Below are 17791 nucleotides of genomic sequence, written 5' to 3' on the forward strand. Positions count from 1 at the left end.
GTCTCTGCCGGATGTAAGTGGAGCTGAGGCCTGTGATAAAAGCATCGCGAACAAGCTCATCAGTGTACACTGCGGCTTTTACATCTTGGCACTTGCAGTCTTTGCCAAGCGTTTTCAGGGTGCCTAGGAACTCCTCCACCGATTCCCCAGGTCGCTGTGCGCGAGTAGCGAGCAGATGCCTAGCATACACCTCATTCGTAGGCTGCTGGTAATGCGCCTTTAAGATGTCGCAGGCGGCCGGGTACGTGTTGGCGTCTTGGATGAGGGGGTAAACCCGGTGGCTTACCCAATTCCGCAGAATTCCGAGTTTCATACTCGCAGCGTCCGTAGCGTCTTTGACGGCTGCGGAATTGTCCAGGAAGAATTCCATACACATAAACCAGTGTCCGAAGCGTGCCGATGCGTCCGACGCATGCTGGTCCAAATCCAAACGTTCGGGTTTCAAGAGTTGATCCATTGTGTTGAAAAATAAGTCAATAAAATTGATGTGCCTCAATAAATCCGAGACTCGATGTTAGCGAAACAAAACAAGGCTTTTATTGACTTAGAAGGTAACACACAGAGGAGAATGTATCTTCCATCCAGAGGTCTGCCGTACTGGATGTGCTGCAGGCTGGGCCAGCTTACATAGGAGCCAGGTATGGGCGGAGCCCTACACACAGTACAATACAATGGAAATGAAACTGAAACCAACCACAGTCACAGGCAGAGAAATACTGATGAGTGATGAATGGAATATTTCATCACAGATATATATCACAAAAAGCAAGGGACCCAGTACTGAGCCCTGCGGAACCCCACTGGAAACAGCTTTCCAGTCACAAAAACACCCATCGACCATAACCCTTTGTTTCCTGCCTCTGAGCCAATTTTGGATCCAAGTTGCCACTTTGCCCTGGATCCCATGGGCTTTCACTTTCGTGACCAGTCTGCCATGTAGGACCTTATCAAAAGCCTTGCTAAAGTCCATATAGACTACATCAAACGCACTACCCTCATCGAGCCTCCTTGTTACCTCCTCAAAAAAAAAATCACTAAAACAGATTAACTGGTCATTATCACATTGCTGTTTGTGGGAGCTTGCTGTGCGCAAACTGGCCGCCGCGTTTCCTACATTACAACAGTGACTACACTTTAAAAAGTCCTTCATTGGCTGTAAAGCGCTTTGGGGTGTTGTGAGGTCATGAAAGGCGCTAGTGAAATGCAAGTCTTTCCTCTTCAGAGGGTCAAAGAGGAAGGTTCAGAGAGGATTGATTTTCTCGCGAGCATAGAATTGACAAAGACAAATTTAATTAAAATGTTTTAATAACATGTGATTCTACATCCAGATCTTGAAATAAAAACAATATTTCAACAACAACTTGCATTTATACAGCACCTTTAACATAGTAAAATGTCCCAAGATGCTTCACAGGAGCGTTATCAAACAAAATTTGACACCGAGCCACATAAGGAGAAATTAGGGCAGATGACCAAAAGCTTGGTCAAAGAGGGAGGTTTTAAGGAACGTCTTAAATGAATAGAGAGAGGTAGAGAGGGTTAGGGAGGGAATTCCAGAGCTTCGGGCCCAGGCAGCTGAAGGCACGGCCACCAATGGTGGAGCGATGGAAATCGAGGATGGGCAAGAGGCCAGAATTGGAGGAGCGCAGAGATCTCGGGGGGTTGTGGGGCTGGAGGGGGTTACAGAGATAGGGAGAGGGCGAGGAGGCCACGGAGGGATTTGAAAACGAGGGTGAGAATTTTTAAATCGAGGCGTTGCCAGGCCGGGAGCCAATGTGGGTCAGCGAAATAGTGCCGCTCCTTAATTTAGAGATTTTACAGCACAGTTGTCCTCTGAAAGTAGTTTATAAATTGCCGAGTTTCGGCTGTGATAGTGCAGCAGTTCGGCTGATTACTTTCGGCATTTAGTGATTAAGCTGGCTCATCTGCAAAAGCTCACATTAATCTCCTGCCCCATCCCCACTGTCCGAGGTCCTGAGGCCGACCGCACGAAGGGTTCTCTAAGGACTTGACTGCCTGGGCGGGCTGGGCGGGGTTTTGGTGGTGTTGCTCACAGTAGTAGAAGGTTTCCCCTTTGTCAAAGCCTTGCGGAGTAGGTAAATCAAAACTCCAAACACCAACAAACTTGCCAGAGAGACAGAAAGGCCCAGAGTGACAGCCTCGTGTTCAGTCTTCACTATAACTGTGAAGAGAAAGAATTCATCAATCAAACACCGCATAGCAACCGGGAACCTTTAATACATTACCCACAGCAACCGGGGAACATTTAATACGTTACCCGCAGTAACCGGGGAACCTTTAATACGTTACCCGCAGTAACCGGGGAACATTTAATACGTTACCCGCAGTAACCGGGGAACCTTTAATACGTTACCCGCAGTAACCGGGGAACCTTTAATGCGTTACCCGCAGTAACCGGGGAACATTTAATACGTTACCCGCATTGACTGGGGGAATGTTTAATACGTTACCCAATACAACCCCCCCCGAGATCTCTGCGCTCCCCCAATTCTGGCCTCTAGAGCATCCCCGATTTTAATCGCTCCACCTCAGTGGCCGTGCCTTCAGCTGCCTGGGCCCCGAGCTCTGGAATTCCCTCCCTAAACCTCTCCGCCTCTCTCTCCTTTAAGTTGCTCCTTAAAACCGACCTCTTTGACCAAAGCTTTTGGTCACCTGCCCTAATATCTGCTTGGGTGACTCGGTGTCTGATAACGCTCCTGCGAAGCGCCTTGGGACATTTTACTCCGTTAAAGGGCCTATATAAATGCCAAAAAGCAAAAAATGCTGGAAACACTCCTCAGAAATCTAAACATCGACTTTTTGCTCTTTCCAGGAGCCCGGGAGTACTCCTCTCCCGGGTAGCCAGCGGCGGCAGCGATCGTGCATTCCGGGAGTCTCCCGGGGGGGGGGGTGGAATCCGGAAGGGTTTGGCAATCTGGCGAGCACCAGCAATGTACCGGACAAGGGGGCTGCCCAACTCTGGCTGGAGAATTTCCAGATTTCATCACATGACCTCCAACCCGCCCCCCCACAGCCCCATCATTGGTCGCCCGACACGTCCATCCCCACGGAGCCCCGCCTTCCCGCGGCCAATTGGACAGCGGACACTGTTACCGGATTGGACAACTCTGGACTGGCCAAACAGCCTCTATTTCACCATCTCCAATATTTCTATAACTAATAAACAAAGGTGTGCAAAGAAAATGAATAAACACTTTTTTTTTAAGGCCCCTATGACTTTTCTCCCCGAGTTTTTGCTCACAGCAGTGTCCCCAGATGTAGTGTATGTACCCGTCTACCTTTAAGAGAACTATTGTATGTAACCGTCCACCTTTAAGAGAACTACTTTAGGTGTTGCACTACTTTGTTGGCTTCTGTATACTGTAATACCGACGGTGACCACACCAGTATATAAGTGCTGTGTCAGGAGTTATTGGGCAGATTCGCCCTGACCTTCGAATAGTAAAGTCCTATTTTAAGTTACTCTTGGAGTCTGTGTATTAATTAACTAAACAACCCACAGACTTTACAGTGGCGACGAGTCCGATCGTACCCTGCGGCAACAATACTTCCGAAGCAGTTAACGAGCGTCGAGAAGAGGCAACCGCCCTCATCGTTCTGCTGGGAGAAAACTCGAGGCTGCAGAACTAGAAAGGAGGAAGAATTTAGAGACAAAGACTTCCATCAGCAACAGGCACTGACTGTCCCTTCTGCCACGGTGAGGAGTGAGCCGATCAGCACGAGAAGCAAGGCGGCCACGATGACTGTGAGTAAGGGAAAGTAAAAAGAATAACCGGAGGATAAGGGCGGTGCACTCGACCACGGTCGAGGGGGAAAGGAGCCGGACAGAAGTCGGGTCCAGAGGCGCTGAGACTGGGGCAGCGTGGAGCAAGGAAGCCGTGGTACAGACAGGCTGGGGACGCAACGGCGTCGTGAGACAGCTAGACCGCGACCGGCGAGAAAGGCCAGGCTGCGACCGAAGCCACGAAGCGCTGCGACCGGGAACGTAGGCGCGGGAAGAGATAAACTCAGCCGCAGCCGGGGAGGGAAGCACCGGACTGCGAGAGGGCTGGGAGGCGCAATTGGGAGCCGAGCGAGCGGGAGAGGCAGAGCCGACCAAGGGAGACTGAGCGAGAGCCAGTCCAGCGGCTGAAACTGTTCTCCGTCAACGGGGTGTACCCAGCGCCGGTAGAGCCGAGCGAGCGGGAGAGAGACAGAGCCCGAGCAAGGGAGACTGAGCGAGAGCCAGTCCAGCGGCTGAAACTGTTCTCCGTCAACGGGGTGTACCCAGCGCCGGTTGCCCTGCCGAGAAAAGGGAAAGCACTGAAGCCGACGCGCAGGCTGTGAACCTGAAAGCCAGCGGCCGTCGCCTGTGGGGAAAGTGTACCCCTTCCGCCAGGGGAAGAAACGCGGGAAACCGCCATTAGGCGGAGAAGAAGACAGAAGCGGGAAACCGCCATTGAAGTGGGCGGGGAGAGAAGATAAGCGCGGGAAACCGCCATTTTCGCGGGAACCGCCATCTTGAAAAAAAAAAAGAAAATTTAAAGAAATAATCCGTGGTGTTATCAGGAAGAGAGGAAGATGCCTAAGCGTGGTAACATCAACGATTTTAACTCCGAGGTAGAAGACTGGGCCACATATGTGGAACGCATTGAGATCTATTGTGAGGCCAATAAAATAGAAGATGACAAAGCTATAACCTTGCTAAACTCGATGGGCGCGAAGACATACGGGCTCTTGAAGCATCTACTAGCACCAGCTAAACCGGCGGATCAGACTTTCGATGATATTGTTGCTGTCCTGAAGGATCATTTTAACCCCGCACCACTGATGTTAGTGGAACGATCCAAATTCTATGCGAGAACGCAAAGGAAAGACGAAAGCAACGCAGAATACTTGGTCGAACTGCGTAGACTAGCGAAACACTGCCAGTTTGGAGGGAATCTGACAGAGGCATTGCGAGACAAGTTCGTGTGCGGGTTGTCAAAGGAAGGAACGCAAAAGCGACTACTCGAAGAGAACGACCTTACACTTGACAGGGCTGTCCTTATTGCAGCATCGCACGAAGCCGCAGCGAAGGGAACTGCGGAAATGCAGCTAAAGGCAGCGGCACTCAGTGTGGATCAAATTACCTCGAGTACAACAAAATGCTATCGTTGTGGGAAGACAACACACGACCAGAACCAATGCTGGTTTAAGAACCAGGAATGTAGGAAATGTGGCAAACTGGGTCACATAGTTAAGGTATGCCGGTCAGGGAAGAAGACCAACAACCAAAGGAAGCCATCACAGGAAAAGTACAACAAGGTACACAAGGTGGCTGAGAAGAGTTCAGACGAACAGAATTCGGACTCAGACCCAAACGGCCAGGAGCTGGATAGTCTGAGAATTCACAATGTGAGTAATGAAGCTGACCGACAAGCTATCTGGATCACACTACAGATTGCAAAAGTCCAAGTGAAAATGGAAGTGGACACCGGATCGGCGTTGACGGTCATGAATAAGCATGATTATAAAAAGTTATTCAAGCAAAAATTCCTACGGGATACGGAACTAGTATTGAAGACATACACGGGGCACAAAGTATACCCCATCGGAAAGATAGAAGTCAAGGTGAGATACAAGGACAAAGAGCACCAAAGGATGGACCTGTATGTGTTGCGTGAGGGAGGTCCACCACTTCTGGGACGGGAGTGGATCAGGAAAATAAAGATAGACTGGCATTCACTAAACACCATGACGGTAGATTCCGGAAAGGAAGATGTCAAACCTGAACGGTTGTCCAGAATATTAGACGAAGCTAAAGAGGTATTCCAGCAAGGACTGGGAACACTGCGAGGAATTAAAGCAAAGGTTAAGATTGCAGAACATGCAAGCCCAAAATTTTTCAAAGCCAGATCGGTACCTTACGCGATACGACCTGCTGTGGAGGCAGAACTGGAAGAACTTGAACGATCAGGGGTACTGTCAAAAGTGGACTGGAGTGAGTGGGCCACGCCCATTGTTCCCGTCATGAAGTCTTCACCAAGTGACAAGCCAGGGGGACCGGGGAAGGTCCGCATCTGCGGAGACTTCAAGATCACAGTGAATCCGGTGCTTCACACGGTACAATACCCGCTTCCGCGGATTGAAGATATCTTTGCTTCGTTGGCTGGAGGGAAACACTTCACCAAGATAGACCTGGCACAGGCATACTTACAAATGGAAGTCGAGGAAGAGTCGCGTCAGTACCTCACCATCAACACACACAGAGGCTTGTATCGTTATAATAGACTGGTTTTTGGGGTAGCTTCGGCTCCAGCAATTTGGCAGAGGGCCATGGAGCAGGTATTACAAGGAATTCCAAGCACGCAGTGTTACTTAGACGATATCCTGATTACGGGAGAAGACGAGGAAGAACACCTCACAAATTTGAAACTGGTGCTCACTAGGTTGAAGGAATATGGCCTTCGAGTTAATCGCAAGAAATGTGAGTTCTTCCAAAAACGGATCTCGTACTGCGGTCATGTCATTGACCGAGAGGGGCTGCACAAGTCACCTGACAAGATAGAAGCTGTCGTGAAGGCCCCCGCTCCGGAAAACGTATCACAGTTAAGATCATTCTTGGGGTTGATTAATTATTATCACAAGTTTCTGCCGAATCTATCCACGGTGCTGCAGCCGCTGAATGCTCTGTTGCGGAAAGAAGTACCATGGAAGTGGAGTGAGGAATGTAAAAAGGCCTTTCGCAGAAGCAAGGCGTTGATTACCTCTGAAGAAGTGTTGGCTCATTTCAACCCAACGTTACCTCTTCGTCTAGCTTGTGATGCTTCCCCCTATGGAATTGGAGCAGTACTTTCACACAAGTTACCAAATGGCTCGGAAAGGCCAGTGGCATTCGCGTCCCGATCATTGACCTCCGCGGAGCGAAATTATGCTCAAATAGATAGGGAGGCCCTCAGCCTTGTGTGGGGCATAAAGAAATTCAATCATTACCTGCAGGGCAAGAAGTTCACATTACTGACAGACCACCAGCCGTTGGTGTCCATATTCAACCCTAACAAGGCCGTTTCCACCATGACAGCGCAAAGGTTACAGAGGTGGTCCGTGTTACTTGGGGCACACCAATATGACATCGAATACAAAAGGTCCAAACAGCATGGAAATGCTGATGGGTTATCGCGCTTGCCATTGCCGATAGTAGAAGAAGCGACTACAGTGGACCCGGTAGAGATGTTCCACTCATCCATAGTGGAATGTCTACCAGTAACAAATTCGATGATCAAAAACGAAACAAGAAATGACCCGACTCTCTCACGAGTCTATGATTTAACGGTGGAGGGATGGCCAGCACAGGGCGAACCAACGCTGCCAGCATTTTCGCAGAGAAAAGAACAGCTGTCAGTGTGTCGAGGAACCCTGATGTGTGGATCTAGAGTGGTGATTCCACCCAAACTTCAACAGAAGGTGTTAAAGGAGCTGCACGAGGGACATCTGGGTGGAGTGAAAATGAAGAACCTAGCAAGAGCGTTTGTGTGGTGGCCAGGCATTGATGGGGACATCGAAGAAATCACTAAGAGCTGTCTAGGATGCCAGAAGGTCCAAAACGCGCCACCACAGGCTCCTCTGCATCCATGGGAGTGGCCCTCATCTCCTTGGCAAAGGGTACACATCGACTTTGCTGGTCCATTTATGGACTCAATGTTTCTAATAGCGGTGGATGCACACTCCAAGTGGCCGGAGGTAATAAAGATGTCCACCACCACCACGGAAAAAACCATCACAGTGTTAAGGACCATGTTTGCTAGGAATGGGCTGCCGGAACAGATCTGTTCTGATAATGGACCGCAATTTGTGTCCGAAGAATTCAAGAAATTCTTAAAGAGCAATGGGGTTAAGCACTACACGTCAGCCCCATACCATCCCGCCTCCAATGGATTGGCTGAAAGGTTTGTCCAGACCTTCAAGAAGGCCATAAAGGCCATGGGTAATGAAGCCATTAACTTACAACATAAGGTGGATAGCTTCTTGTTGGCGTACAGGAATGCAACACATGCGGTCACAAATCAAACTCCCGCCATGATGTTTTTTAATAGACGACTAAGATGCCGGCTGGATTTGCTTAAGCCAAACGTCAGAAGGGACGTAGAGAACCGGCAATTCCAGGGCATGAATGAAAGGCCAACTAGATCTTTTCAGATAGGTCAACAAGTTTTGGCCCAGGACTACCGTACCGAGAAATGGCAGCCTGGAACTATTGGAAAAAGGCTAGGGCCGTTAATGTATACGGTGGACATTGGGGACAGTATAATAAGGCGCCATGTTGACCAGATCATAGGGTCAGCCACAAATGGCCAACCTACTCCACCACCTTACACGGTTAATGTTGAGACAGAGATACCCAGAACACCTACCTCCGATCTGGTAATACTGGAATCAGATGAACCTGACACTGTCCTTCAAGCCGAATCGACCTTGCCAGAAGCACCTGCTACCCCGCCGGGAGTTACGACACCACCGAGGCGTTATCCGGACAGAGTCCGGAAACCTCCAGAGAGACTGAATCTGTGAACTGTCTTGCATAAAGTTGTATATATGTTATAATGTATGTTTAATGGGGAATCAGTATGTTGTAAGCTAAAAAGGGAGGATTGCAGTGTATGTACCCGTCTACCTTTAAGAGAACTATTGTATGTAACCGTCCACCTTTAAGAGAACTACTTTAGGTGTTGCACTACTTTGTTGGCTTCTGTATACTGTAATACCGACGGTGAACACACCAGTATATAAGTGCTGTGTCAGGAGTTATTGGGCAGATTCGCCCTGACCTTCGAATAGTAAAGTCCTGTTTTAAGTTACTCTTGGAGTCTGTGTATTAATTAACTAAACAACCCACAGACTTTACACCAGAGATTAATCTTTCATTCCTGGAGGCTCCGCGGTGATCCTGAGGATTAGCAGCAACCCCTAGTACATGGTAGGAGGCTCAGGTGAGAGTTGTGAAGTCAAGAGTGGAAACGGATCGAATCCAATTACTAAAATAAGGCCATATTGCCACCTGTGAAATTTCAACAAAGTGTCTAACTTCCAACTCCTCTCTCTCTCTGTCTCCATCTACAGGACTTGAGTATATAATCCAGGCTGACACTCCCGGAACAGTACTGAGGGAGCGCTGCACTGTTGGAGGGTAAGTACTGAGGGAGCGCTGCACTGTTGGAGGGGCAGTACTGAGGGAGCGCTGCACTGTTGGAGGGGCAGTGCTGAGGGAGCGCTGCACTGTTGGAGGGGCAGTGCTGAGGGAGCGCTGCACTGTTGGAGGGGCAGTGCTGAGGGAGCGTTGCACTGTCGGAGCGGCAGTACTGAGGGAGCGCTGCACTGTCGGAGGGGCAGTACTGAGGGAGCGCCGCACTGTCGGAGGTGCAGTACTGAGGGAGCGCTGTACTGTCGACGGGGCTGTACTGAGGAATGCTACACTGTCGGAGGGGCAGTACTGAGGGAGCGCTGCAGTGTTGGAGGGGCAGTACTGAGGGAGCGCTGCAGTGTCGGAGGGGCAGTACTGAGGGAGCGTCGCACTGTCGGAGGGGCAGTACTGAGGGAGCGCCGCACTGTCGGAGGGGCAGTACTGAGGGAGTGCCGCACTGTCGGAGGGGCAGTACTGAGGGAGCGCCGCACTGTCAGAGGGGCAGTACTGAGTGAGTGCCGCACTGTCGGAGGGGCAGTACTGAGGGAGCGCTGTACTGTCGACGGGGCTGTACCGAGGAATGCTACACTGTCGGAGGGGTAGTACTGAGGGAGCGCTGCAGTGTTGGAGGGGCAGTACTGAGGGAGCGCTGCAGTGTCGGAGGGGCAGTACTGAGGGAGCGTCGCACTGTCGGAGGGGCAGTACTGAGGGAGCGCTGCACTGTCGGAGGGGCAGTACTGAGTGAGTGCCGCACTGTCGGAGGGGCAGTACTGAGGGAGCGTCGCACTGTCGGAGGGGCAGTACTGAGGGAGCGCTGCACTGTTGGAGGGGCAATACTGAGGGAGCACCGCACTGTCGGAGGTGCCGTCTTTCGGATGAGACGTTAAACCGAGGCCCCGTCTGCTCTCTCAGGTGGACGTAAAAGATCCCAGGGCACTATTTCAAAGAAGAGCAGGGGAGTTCTCCCTGGTGTCCCGGGGCCGATATTCATCCCTCAATCAACATCACTAAAAAACGGATTATCTGATCATTATCACATTGCTGTTTGTGGGAGCTTGCTGTGCGCAAATTGGCTGCGGCGTTTCCTACATTACAACAGTGACCACACTTCAAAAAAGTTCTTCATTGGCTGTAAAGCGGTTTGGGACGTCCTGAGGTCGTGAAAGGCGGTATAGAAATACAAGTCATTTTTTGTTGTTTTTTTTACCTTTTCTCTATGTAACCGATCGTAACCTAGTCCGTTCTCCTCTGAACTTTCCAAATCCCCTGTCCTCCACACTCTCCCCCCCGCCCCCCTCACTGTGTTGAAATCGAGATTTATTGTATTGTCTCTTATCCATTCTTCCCCAGGATGTTTAAAACTGTCTCTCAGTCTCCCCCTTCCTACGGTCCGCAGGCTTGTAAAACCCTGTTTTCATGTGCGCTAATGACTAACCCCTTGATGTACCTCAACTGATCTCCTAACCTAGTCAACCGTGGACTTTATATAATAGCAAAATACTGCGGATGCTGGAAATCTGAAATAGCAACAGAAAATGCTGGAAGCACTCAGCAGGCCAGGCAGCATCCATGGAGAGAGAAACAGAGTTAACGTTTCAGTTCTGATGAAGGGTCGCAGACCTGAAACGTTAACTCTGTTTCTCTCTCCACGGATGCTGCCTGGCCTGCTGAGTATTTCCAGCATTTTCTGTTGTTATTTCAACCGTGGACTTTGCTGTACGTAACACCTCGTCCTTCATTTGGGTTTTTATTGACTGACTTGAGAGAGTCAACGTAAAAGAACCAAACGTACCAGATACATCGACCCGAGTTTCCAGCCGCACTTCACCCATTTTATTCTCCACGACACACTCGTAAATCCCCTGGTCGTTGGGTCTCAGAGAATCGATTCTCAGCTCCGACCTTCCCCGCGACCCGGCAATGTTCCACCTCCGTTGCCCGCCGGGGTCTGTTTTCCCCCAGGTGATGTTGGGTTCAGGGTTGGCGTCTCCGCGGCAAATTAAGATCAGCGCCTCGCTCTCCCTGCCGCTGCCCGCACCGTCTACGGAAACGTTCCGGGGACCATCTGGAAAATCAGGAAGCAAACTTCAACTCATCCAAAAACTCTGCTGCCCGTGTCCTAACTCACACTCAGTCCCGTTCACCCATCACCCCCTGTGCTCACTGCCCCGTGTCCTAACTCACACCCAGTCCCGTTCACCCATCGCCCCCTGTGCTCACTGCCCCGTGTCCTAACTCGCACCCAGTCCCGTTCACCCATCACCCCCTGTGCTCACTGCCCCGTGTCCTAACTCGCACCGAGTCCCGTTCACCCATCACCCCGTGCTCACTGCCCCGTGTCCTAACTCACACCCAGTCCCGTTCACCCTTCACCCCTGTGCTCACTGCCCCGTGTCCTAACTCACACCCAGTCCCGTTCACCCATCACCCCCTGTGCTCACTGCCCCGTGTCCTAACTCACACCCAGTCCCGTTCACCCATCACCCCCTGTGCTCACTGCCCCGTGTCCTAACTCTCACCCAGTCCCGTTCACCCATCACCCCCTGTGCTCACCGCCCCGTGTCCTAACTCGCACCCAGTCCCGTTCACCCATCACCCCCTGTGCTCACTGCCCCGTGTCCTAACTCACACCGAGTCCCGTTCACCCATCACCCCCTGTGCTCACTGCCCCGTGTCCTAACTCACACCCAGTCCCGTTCACCCATCACCCCCTGTGCTCACTGCCCCGTGTCCTAACTCGCACCGAGTACCGTTCACCCATCGCCCCCTGTGCTCACTGCCCCGTGTCCTAACTCACACCCAGTCCCGTTCACCCATCACCCCCTGTGCTCACTGCCCCGTGTCCTAACTCACACCCAGTCCCGTTCACCCATCACCCCCTGTGCTCGCTGACCCACACTGGCTCCCGGTCCGGCAACGCCTCGATTTAAAAATTCTCATCCTTGTTTTCAAATCCCTCCATGGCCTCGCCCCTCCCTATCTCTGTAACCTCCCCCAGTCCTACAACCCTCCGAGATCTCTGCGCTCCTCCAATTCCCGCCTCTTGAGCATCCCCGATTTTAATCGCTCCACCATTGGCGGCCGTGCCTTCAGCTGCCTGGGTCCTAAGCTCTGGAATTCCCTCCCTAAACCTCTCCGCCTCTCTCTCCTCCTTTAAGATGCTCCTTAAAACCTACCTCTTTGACCAAGCTTTTGGTCACCTGCCCTAATTTATCCTTATGTGGCTCAGTGTCAATCTTTGTCCTGATAATCACTCCTGTGAAGGGCCTTGGGACGTTTTACTACGTTAAAGGCACTATATAAAGACAAGTTGTTGTTGTTGAAGTGACGAATTGGACAGAGCGACTCTGGGTGAGGAGCCCCGTAGCCACGGTGGAATCAGCGATCAGGGACCAGGGAGCGAACTCCCCATTCACTCCCCAGTCACTCCCCATTCACTCCCCATTCACTCCCCATTCACTCCCCAGTCACTCCCCAGTCACTCCCCATTCACTCCCCATTCACTCCCCATTCACTGCCCAGCCACTCCCCATTCACTCCCCATTCACTCCCCATTCACTCCTCTCTCATTCCACACATACATTTCCCAGCAGGGGCAGCGGGACAGTGATCAGGAGTGTGACCCTCCTGGTCGATTTACTCCTCTCCTGCAGATTGGAAGGTAGCAAATGTAACCCCACTATTTAAAAAAGGAGGGAGAGAGAAAACAGGGAACTACAGACCGGTTAGCCTAACATCAGTAGTAGGGAAAATGTTAGAGTCTATTATAAAGGATGTGATAACAGGACACTTAGAAAATATCAACGGGATTAGACAAAGTCAACATGGATTTATAAAAGGGAAATCGTGTTTGACAAACCTACTGGAGTTTTTTGAGGATGTAACTGGTAGAATAGATAAGGGAGAACCAGTGGATGTGGTGTATTTGGATTTTCAGAAGGCCTTTGATAAAGTCCCACATAAGAGGTTAGTGTGCAAAATTAAAGCACATGGGATTGGGGGTAATATACTGGTATGGATTGAAAATTGGTTAACAGACAGGAAACAGAGAGTAGGAATAAATGGGTCTTTTTCGGGGTGGCAGGCGGTAACTAGTGGGGTACCGCAGGGATCAGTGCTTGGGCCCCAGCTACTCACAATATATATCAACGATTTGGACGAGGGAATCAAATGTAATAATTCCAAGTTTGCTGACGACATGAAACTAGGTGGGATTGTGAGTTTTGAGGAGGATGCAAAGAGGCTTCAACGCGATTTAGACAAGTTGAGTGAGTGGGCAAATACATGGCAGATGCAGTATAACGTGGATAAATGTGAAGTTATCCACTTCGGTAGGAAAAACAGAAAGGTAGAGTATTATTTAAATGGTGATAGATTGGGAAATGTTGATGTACAAAGGGACCTGGGTGTCCTTGTACACCAGTCACTGAAAGCAAACATGCAGGTGCAGCAAGCAGTTAGGAAGGCAAATGGTATGTTGGCCTTCATTGCAAGAGGATTTGAGTACAGGAGCAAGGATGTCTTACGACAGTTATACAGGGCCTTGGTGAGACCACACCTGGAGTACTGTCTGCAGTTTTGGTCTCCTTACCTAAGAAAGGATATACTTGCCATAGAGGGAGTGCAGCGAAGGTTCACCAGACTGATTCCTGGGATGGCAGGACTGTCGTATGAGGAGAGATTGGGTCGACTAGGCCTGTATTCACTAGAGTTTAGAGGAATGAGAGGGGATCTCATGGAAGTGTATAAAATACTGACAGGGCTAGACAGACTGGATGCAGGGAGGATGTTTCCCCTGGCTGGGGGGGGGGGGGGTCTAGAACGAGGGGTTACAGTATCAGGATACGGGGTAGGACATTTAGGACTAAGATGAGGAGAAATTTCTTCACTCAGAGGATGGTGAACCTGTGGAATTACTCTACCACAGAAGGCTGTGGAGGTCAAGTCACTGAATATATTTAAGGAGATAGATAGATTTCTAGACACAAAAGGCATCAAGGGGTATGGGGAGAGAGCGGGAATATGGTATTGAGATAGAGGATCAGCCATGATCATATTGAATGGCGGAGCAGGCTCGAGGGGCCGAATGGCCGACTCCTGCTCCTATTTTTCTATGTTTCTATGAACTGAGTATTGTTGGGACCAACTGACTCCCAAACACTGGCTGGATCAGGTTAGCAAACCCCGCACAGGCCGGAGAACGGCCGCGACTCCTTGTCCCTGTGAGGGAGTCACTCACCGCGTCACATCTGCTTTTAGCATTTCATGTGGTTTAGTTTCCTCAGATTATGAATTACACAAAGTTACAGACGGGAAACTGTGAGTTTGTGGTTAGGGCTCCAGGAGCCGATCACTCTGAGTCACTGGGACAGAGAAATACCATTTTTATTTAGATTCAGTCAGTCTGTCCTCACTCAGTTCCTCACTTCACATCCCATGCTTCATCACTCCCCGTCCACTCCCCGTCCACCCCCCATTCACTCCCCTTCCACTCCCCGTCCACTCCCCGTCCACTCCCCGTCCACTCCCCATTCACTCCCCTCCCACTCCCCTCCCACTCCCCTCCCACTCCCCTTCCACTCCCCGTCCACTCCCCGTCCACTCCCCGTCCACTCCCCGTCCACCCCCCGTTCACTCCCCTTCCACTCCACGTTCACTCCCCATCCACTCCCCGTCCACCCCCCATTCACTCCCCATCCACTCACAATTCACTCCCCATCGACTCCCCGTTAACTTCCAATAAACTCCCCGTTCACTCCATGTTCACTCCCCGTCCACTCACAATTCACTCCCCATCTACTCCCCGTTCACTTCCAATCCACTCCCCATTCACTCCACGTCCACTCCCCGTCCACTCCCCGTCCACTCCCCGTCCACTCCCCGTCCACTCCCCGTCCACTCCCCGTCCACTCCCCGTCCACTCCCCGTCCACCCCCCGTCCACCCCCCGTCCACTCCCCGTCCACTCCCCGTCCACTCCCCGTCCACTCCCCGTCCACTCCCCGTCCACTCCCCGTCCACTCCCCGTCCACTCCCCGTCCACTCCCCGTCCACTCCCCGTCCACTCCCCGTCCACTCCCCGTCCACTCCCCGTCCACCCCCCGTCCACCCCCCGTCCACCCCCCGTCCACCCCCCGTCCACTCCCCGTCCACTCCCCGTCCACTCCCCGTCCACTCCCCGTCCACCCCCCGTCCACTCCCCGTCCACCCCCCGTTCACTCCCCGTCCACTCCCCGTCCACTCCCCGTCCACTCCCCGTCCACTCCCCGTCCACTCCCCGTTCACTCCACGTTCACTCCACGTTCACTCCACGTTCACTCCCCATCCACTCCCCATTCACTCCCCGTCCACTCCCCGTCCACTCCCCATCGACTCCCCATCGACTCCCCGTTAACTTCCAATAAACTCCCCGTTCACTCCATGTTCACTCCCCGTCCACTCACAATTCACTCCCCATCTACTCCCCGTTCACTTCCAATCCACTCCCCATTCACTCCACGTTCACTCCCCGTCCACTCCCCGTCCACTCCCCGACCACTCCCCGTCCACTCCCCGTCCACTCCCCGTCCACTCCCCGTCCACTCCCCGTCCACTCCCCGTCCACTCCACGTCCACTCCACGTCCACTCCACGTCCACTCCCCGTCCACCCCCCGTTCACTCCCCGTCCACCCCCTGTTCACTCCCCGTCCACTCCCCGTCCACCCCCCGTCCACCCCCCGTCCACCCCCCGTCCACTCCCCGTCCACTCCCCCTCCACTCCCCGTTCACTCCCCGTCCACTCCCCGTCCACCCCCGTTCACTCCCCGTCCACTCCCCGTCCACTCCCCGTCCACTCCCCGTCCACTCCCCGTCCACTCCCCGTCCACTCCCCGTCCACTCCCCGTCCACTCCCCGTCCACTCCCCGTCCACTCCCCGTCCACCCCCCGTCCACCCCCCGTCCACTCCCCGTCCACTCCCCGTCCACTCCCCGTCCACTCCCCGTCCACTCCCCGTCCACTCCCCGTCCACTCCCCGTCCACTCCCCGTCCACTCCCCGTCCACTCCACGTCCACTCCCCGTCCACTCCCCGTCCACTCCCCGTCCACTCCCCGTCCACTCCCCGTCCACTCCCCGTCCACTCCCCGTCCACTCCCCGTCCACTCCCCGTCCACTCCCCGTCCACTCCACGTTCACTCCACGTTCACTCCCCGTCCACTCCCCGTCCACTCCCCGTCCACTCCCCGTCCACCCCCCGTCCACTCCCCGTCCACTCCCCGTCCACTCCCCGTCCACTCCCCGTCCACTCCCCGTCCACTCCCCGTCCACTCCCCGTCCACTCCCCGTCCACTCCCCGTCCACTCCCCGTCCACTCCCCGTCCACTCCCCGTCCACTCCACATTCACTCCCCGTCCACTCCCCGTCCACTCCCCGTCCACTCCCCGTCCACCCCCCGTCCACTCCCCGTCCACCCCCCGTTCACTCCCCGTCCACTCCCCGTCCACTCCCCGTCCACTCCCCGTCCACTCCCCGTCCACTCCCCGTCCACTCCCCGTCCACTCCCCGTTCACTCCACGTTCACTCCACGTTCACTCCACGTTCACTCCACGTTCACTCCACGTTCACTCCCCATCCACTCCCCATTCACTCCCCGTCCACTCCCCGTCCACTCCCCATCGACTCCCCATCGACTCCCCGTTAACTTCCAATAAACTCCCCGTTCACTCCATGTTCACTCCCCGTCCACTCACAATTCACTCCCCATCTACTCCCCGTTCACTTCCAATCCACTCCCCATTCACTCCACGTTCACTCCCCGTCCACTCCCCGTCCACTCCCCGACCACTCCCCGTCCACTCCCCGTCCACTCCCCGTCCACTCCCCGTCCACTCCCCGTCCACTCCCCGTCCACTCCCCGTCCACTCCACGTCCACTCCACGTCCACTCCACGTCCACTCCCCGTCCACCCCCCGTTCACTCCCCGTCCACCCCCTGTTCACTCCCCGTCCACTCCCCGTCCACCCCCCGTCCACCCCCCGTCCACCCCCCGTCCACTCCCCGTCCACTCCCCCTCCACTCCCCGTTCACTCCCCGTCCACTCCCCGTCCACCCCCGTTCACTCCCCGTCCACTCCCCGTCCACTCCCCGTCCACTCCCAGTCCACTCCCCGTCCACTACACTCCCCGTCCACTCCCAGTCCACTCCCAGTCCACTCCCAGTCCACTCCACGTCCACTCCACGTCCACGCCACTCCACGTCCACTCCCCGTCCACTCCCCGTCCACTCCCCGTCCACTCCCCGTCCACTCCCAGTCCACTCCCAGTCCACTCCCAGTCCACTCCCAGTCCACTCCCCGTCCACTCCCCGTCCACTCCCCGTCCACTCCCCGTCCATTCCCCGTCCACTCCACTCCCCGTCCACTCCCCGTCCACTCCACTCCCCGTCCACTCCCAGTCCACTCCCCGTCCACTCCTCACTCACACAAACAGAAAAGCAAAATACTGCAGATGCTGGAAATCTGAAATAAAAACAGAAAATGCTGGAAATACTCAGCAGGTCAGGCAGCATCTGTGGAGAGAGAAACAGAGTTAACGTTTCAGGTCGATGACCCTTCGTCAGAACTGGAAAAAGCTGGAGATGGAACAGGTTTTAAG

At 53.4% G+C, this 17791-nt stretch overlaps 1 protein-coding gene across 2 annotated transcripts in view; it reads right to left on the bottom strand.

Moving 5' to 3' along the window:
* Positions 1–1287: 1287 nt before the first annotated feature.
* Positions 1288–17791, bottom strand: part of LOC147108000 (vascular cell adhesion protein 1-like) — a 37037-nt gene continuing 20533 nt past the window's right edge. For both annotated transcript variants that reach the window (XM_086004394.1, XM_086004393.1), the window contains exons 8-9: positions 10953–11225; positions 1288–2182 (exon numbers count right to left, since the gene is read on the bottom strand). In XM_086004394.1, the coding sequence (XP_085860520.1) occupies positions 2001–2182; positions 10953–11225 (455 nt within the window). In that variant the 3' untranslated portion in view covers positions 1288–2000. The remainder of the gene's footprint in view (positions 2183–10952; positions 11226–17791) is intronic.

The sequence above is a fragment of the Somniosus microcephalus genome, chromosome 13 (assembly GCF_052327205.1).
Source record: "Somniosus microcephalus isolate GS21.2 chromosome 13, FLI_Smic_1.0, whole genome shotgun sequence".
Taxonomy (NCBI): Eukaryota; Metazoa; Chordata; class Chondrichthyes; order Squaliformes; family Somniosidae; genus Somniosus; species Somniosus microcephalus.